The sequence below is a fragment of the Mus caroli genome, chromosome 15 (assembly GCF_900094665.2).
Source record: "Mus caroli chromosome 15, CAROLI_EIJ_v1.1, whole genome shotgun sequence".
NCBI classification, from domain to species: domain Eukaryota; kingdom Metazoa; phylum Chordata; class Mammalia; order Rodentia; family Muridae; genus Mus; species Mus caroli.
The window spans coordinates 34,214,834-34,220,303 of NC_034584.1; the positions used below are offsets into that span (position 1 = coordinate 34,214,834).

The following is a 5,470-nucleotide window of genomic DNA, read 5'->3' on the forward strand; positions in this document are numbered from 1 at the left end:
TCCTTGCTTTCTTGCCTTCTTGCTTTCTTGCTTTCTTTTCACTACAGAGATATGATTTTTTAAAAAATTAACTTCAAAAGAATAAATAACAGTAAAATGTAGCAGAAAAGAAATAGTATCTGATATTTAAGTTACCACTTTGTTTTTACATAGTTAAGTGTAAGTTGGTATACTTTCATTTCAATAGTATAATCATATTGAAAAATCACCATCACAGATTTAAAAATCAACTACTTAACCATCTGCATCATACAACTGCTTCTATGCCTGGCAATTAGAAACTTTTTTTTATTGCTTTTTAGTTAAAAAACAATTATTCTTTTAATTGAATCCTGCATTAATATTTTAGAATTTGGGCTGGTATGTTAATATAAAACTGATATATATAATAAGGTAATTCATGGTGTTGCAATACATATATACATTTTTATGTTTAAAGTGATAAACATCTGTCTACTCAAACATTTATCACTATATGGTGAAGATATTTTTCTTGTTTTTTGAAGTATATTGTTCATAGTTATATATATATATTCACTGCCTTCTTATTTTTATTACTGTGATAAGAATATCCTGACCAAAGAAGCAAATTATGGAACCTGGTTTATTTTAGTTCATAATCCAGTTTACAGTATATCATTGTCAGCGGGAACTTGAAGCAACTAGTCATCTCCCGGCTGAAGACTAGAGAGGGAAGACTAGAGAGGGATGACACTCGCTTCCTTTCTTTATTCTTTGGCAGTTCTCTGTACAGGAAAGTGTGTTTCTCATAGTGGGAGTGTCTTTTCACCTTGTTTTACATAATCAAAAAAATCCTTCCCAGACATGGCCACAGGCAAGCTCAATAGAAAAAAGATCTTATTGTGCCTGCCTTTCTGGTACTCTGTTGTGTCAGCTTGACAACAGTTAGAGCTAACTATCATGTATGCACCTTTCTTGGCAGATATCTTAAGGCTCTGGCATCTCTAACATCTTTGATTCTCCATGTTACCCAGGCTTCAGCTTCAGAGCTTTACCCATTGGCCTTTCAAGCATTGCTGCAGGGATTCTGACCCTGTCAACACATTGCCTGGTCAGTAGCACATTAAACCCACAGAGAAAATCTCAGAGCCCTTTTGTGTTCCTCTTTCTTATTCCCATGCGGCTGGTGCTGCCATGTTCAGCTGACTCCTGGGTTGAATCCTTGCCACCTTGGATCACTTTAGGAACAGCATTATATAAAACTGCCTTTTAGGATTAAGAAACTCCTTAAGCTTTTTCCTTTTAAAAAGTGGAATTTTACCTGGCATCTTGTCCTGTGAGCAGCTTCCCTAACTTTTTAATGCAGAACAGCAGGCATATCTTTAATGGCACAAATCTTAACAATTATAGCCTCTTTTGTAGCACACTGCTTGAAAGAAACATGGTTTTCTAGTGGTCCACCTCCCCAACTTTACTTCTTAAATTTTCTTTCTGCTCTCTTTTCATTTTAGACCTGACTCCAGGTCCACAGTAACAGGAATAAGTGACAACCATTACACAGACTCCATGTTATACTATCTTAAAGTTGTCTCCACTAAAGAAATTAGTCCATCACCTTTTAATTTAACCTCAGGAACATTCCTGGGACATATCCAGGGAACAGCTAGATTCTTTGTCAGGACATCACAGGACCACCTCTGGGTCAGTTGCTAGCGGAATCTTTATCAGCATCTGAAGGTTGATGATCTAGGACTCAACTGTCTAAGTTGCTTACTTCTAGGCCCTACCTGAATGCTTGGTTAAATTCTGCTTAAAGCCTTCAGTTACTTTTCTAGTCCAAGGTTCCAAAGTCTTCCACCATCCTCATGCCGAGCTCTCTCTTTGATTCACTTTCTTTTGTGGTAAAGCCCAGGAGTTTTATCTCAATTGGGTGAAAAGACAGTCTTAGTCTATTCTATTGGTTTTCTTGGGTCCTTTGGTAAAGATCAGTTGAACATTTTTATGTTGGTTTACTTCGTAGCTATTTGTTGGGTTTCACTGTGTACTTTATTCTCTGGGCAATAATATAATGTTCTTATTGTTACCAATTATAGTATGTATTGAATTTTCCTACAGTTAGTCTTTCAACTCTGATAATCAGCACTGTGTGACAGTCTCTGCTTTTTGCATCTCCATATAAGCTTTAAAACCAACTTGTCAATACCTAGAATCTTAGGCCTTCTAACAATTGCATTGAATCTATAGATCTAGTTGATGAAACCTGCTGTCTTCCTAATATTGAGTTTTCCTGTTTTGTGCATGTAGAATATCTCTTCCTTTATTTAATTTTATTGATTTTTTTCATGTTACTTTATATTTTGGTGGATTGCTGTGAAGAATTTCATGATTGCAGGTGTGCTAATTTAATTGGCATTGGCTTTTGAATTTCAAATTTCAACAGTTGCTAGTTGTAAGTAAGTGATTGATTATTGTATTTTAGCCTTGTAGTCTATAATTTTATGTAATCCTCTGTTCGTGGAGATTATTGATTGAATCTTCAATCTATATTTTAATTACTGCACTTAGACCACTGCCATTTGAATATCTTGTTGATATAGTTGACTGTTATGGTTTTTTGTTATAAAAACCATTGTTTTCTTATTCCTACATTTAGACTTCTATTTTGGCTTTAAATGAGCATTTATATTACTTGATTTCTTAATCTTAACTCTTTAAAAAAAGTTCCTTCTATGGTAGTTAACCTAGTGTGTGTGTGTAACTTCTTTATATCCACTTTCAAATAGTATTTCACAGATGATGTAATTTACATTGAGAAAATTCCTATAGCTTCCTCTTTATATGATTGTTATCGTTTTGTTCACTTAAAAAGCAAAGGTAATCATGCATCTTATAGGTGCTTAGCCAGGTGTCTGCAAATGATTTTATATGTAGATACGCATATGTATAAGTTTTACTTTCTCTATCACAGTGTCACATGTGGGTATGTCCACAGAAATATACCATTATGAGATACTACCAATGTCAGTTGCTTAGAATTCACAGCCATTATTCTCTGTGGCAGCTGGTGCTTAAATAAATAAAACTGCCTGTCTAGATAAGCACCTTGCCTTCTTTCCATTCATAGTCCCAAGCTAGGGGTTATCTTTAAAATATTAAAAGGTGCATCCACATTGCTGAAAATCCCAGTTGCTCACAGCAGAGTGTCAGAGGTTGGAGCCTGCCGGCAGACAACATTCTTTGTTTAGCTTCTTCCCTTTCGATTATTCCTCTTTACTTCCTTGCATACTTCTTGAATTGTTTGTGTCTCTCTTAATCTTTTGCTCTGTTCCAGGGCATACAGCCAAATATTCCAGAACAGTATCTTTCTGCGAAAAGATCACATAAGAATGAAATTATTTTTCTCAGTCATGACTGTTCATCATCATTTAATATGGATATGTACTAGGAATGAGCCTACGGTTTTATTCATACAAAGCACATGTACTACTTCTGAGCTTCCTTCAGAACTTCTAGGCAACTTAGGAAGAACACATTAGAGCAATGCATTTTAGAAAGTGCCCATCAGTTATCTTAGTGGAGCAAATGGCTGATTACCAAGGGCTGCAGAGAACATGATGATGATGATGATGATGATGATGATAGCAGCAATATCCTCCTTTTCAGCCTTATTCATGTTTCTCTGTTACATATGTATGTTATGGCAAACACCTTTGCTTCTTTCCTTTTCCGTGGTTTCCCCACATAGAACTGTTGCTTTTCTGACATGTAGAGTTTCCTTTCTAGCCTTGTCCAAATGCCTGTACTTTTTGGATATTCACTTCTGTAAGGATGTCGAGTTGCCGGATCTTGTTTTCAGACTACTGTAGTTTCTGAGAAGCATTGCAGGAAAATGGCATCAAGCGTTGTTTAGTGTGGTTTATCTTATTTAAAATGTACGTGCACACAATGAAGCACATTACAAACCTGGCAACTGTGAATATTAACAGTGGTTAAGAAACACTTAGTTTCTAGAAATGAAATATTTTTAGAACAATCTTGGTTCTCTTTTTAAAGAGAGCATAAATTTTTACAGTACCCAGTACAGTGAACATAATAACTACCTAAGTATTAAATCTCCTTCCATTTCCATGTCTGTGTTTATAATTTTCAAACATACTGCACTGTGTTTTGTGATACTTTACATTTATCTTATTAAAAGTATGCCGGCCTCAGCAATACTTTATGTTTTTAGTGCAATACAAAGACATTCGTATTATTATTTTATTTTTTACCTTAGATTATCGACACAATGGCCGCGATCTTCAAAGCTCCACGTTGTCAGTGCCAGAACAAGTCATGTCATCAAATCATTGCTCACCATCAGGGTCTCCTCATCGAGTAGATGCTATAGGAAGGACAAGGTCATGGTCGCCTAGTGCCCCTCCTCCTCAAAGGTAAGGTAGTATGACAATTTTGCTTGTAGCATGATACTTAGGGTGAACTTAACCTAAATTACCATAATAATCTCTAAACATAAGTTATTCTTTGAAGCATTCTTTTAGGGAAAAAGTAAGATACCATTGCAATGGAAATAAGATGTGATATGGGTTATTTTGTGATTTTTCATGATCTCTGTGTTAGTTGATATAAGAGTTCAAAATAGTTAAGAAAAACTGTCTTTAAACTGTGTGTAAATATTAAGCAAATCCACTTAGAGTCAGATGAATCGTATAGTTATTGGTAAATTAAAAGAAAAGATTTATTAACAAAACTAAAAATGCATGAGTAGTGGAAAAATGGTGACACAAATCTGTTGTTCTAGGTCATATAATATTTCAAATCTCTGATAAACATAAGTACTAAAGAGTATATACATGCAGTGCAAACCATGAATATAATATATACATTATACATGATAGATAGTTCAGGAGTCATATTAAATAGGAAAGATATGTACTATACATAGATATTATTTAATTTAATATATATTGATTAAAATATTGTGGATATATAAATATATCAGATTTGCCTGTGAATTTGAATATTTCTCTGTATATAAACATGACATTGCAAACTAATGAAAAAGGATGGTTTGCAAAGAATGGTACCATAGTGGACTGCTTGGATGAAATTTTTACTTTCCTTTTTGTTTTCTTTTTTTTTAATTATAGTTTTTTAAATTTATTTTTTCACACTCTAGATTTTATTCTCAGACCCCCAGTCCACTCTCAAACTGTTCCACATCCCATACCTCCTCCCTACCCCTGTCTCCACCGCACCCCATCTGATCTGTAAACTCCCTGGGGCCTCCAGTCTCTTGAGGGTTAGGTGCATCCATGATTGAACCCAGACCCGGCAGTCCTCTGATGTATCATTCTGTAATTTTTCAAAGGACTACCATAACCAGAATATGTGAGGGAAGAACTTAGGAAAAATGTTAAGTAGACAGCTACAATCATAGTAAATTATAAAGGTGGTAGAGCAGGCTGGAGTGTTACCCTAGACAACAGGTAGTTTTCTGTTAAGTAGA

The 5,470-nt window shown here is 35.0% G+C and overlaps 1 protein-coding gene across 49 annotated transcripts in view; it reads left to right on the top strand.

Moving 5' to 3' along the window:
• Positions 1–5,470, top strand: part of Rims2 (regulating synaptic membrane exocytosis 2) — a 482,991-nt gene that overhangs the window by 299,046 nt on the left and 178,475 nt on the right. For all 49 annotated transcript variants that reach the window (XM_029469501.1, XM_029469498.1, XM_021184232.2 and 46 more), the window contains one exon: positions 4,238–4,394. In XM_029469501.1, the coding sequence (XP_029325361.1) occupies positions 4,238–4,394 (157 nt within the window). The remainder of the gene's footprint in view (positions 1–4,237; positions 4,395–5,470) is intronic.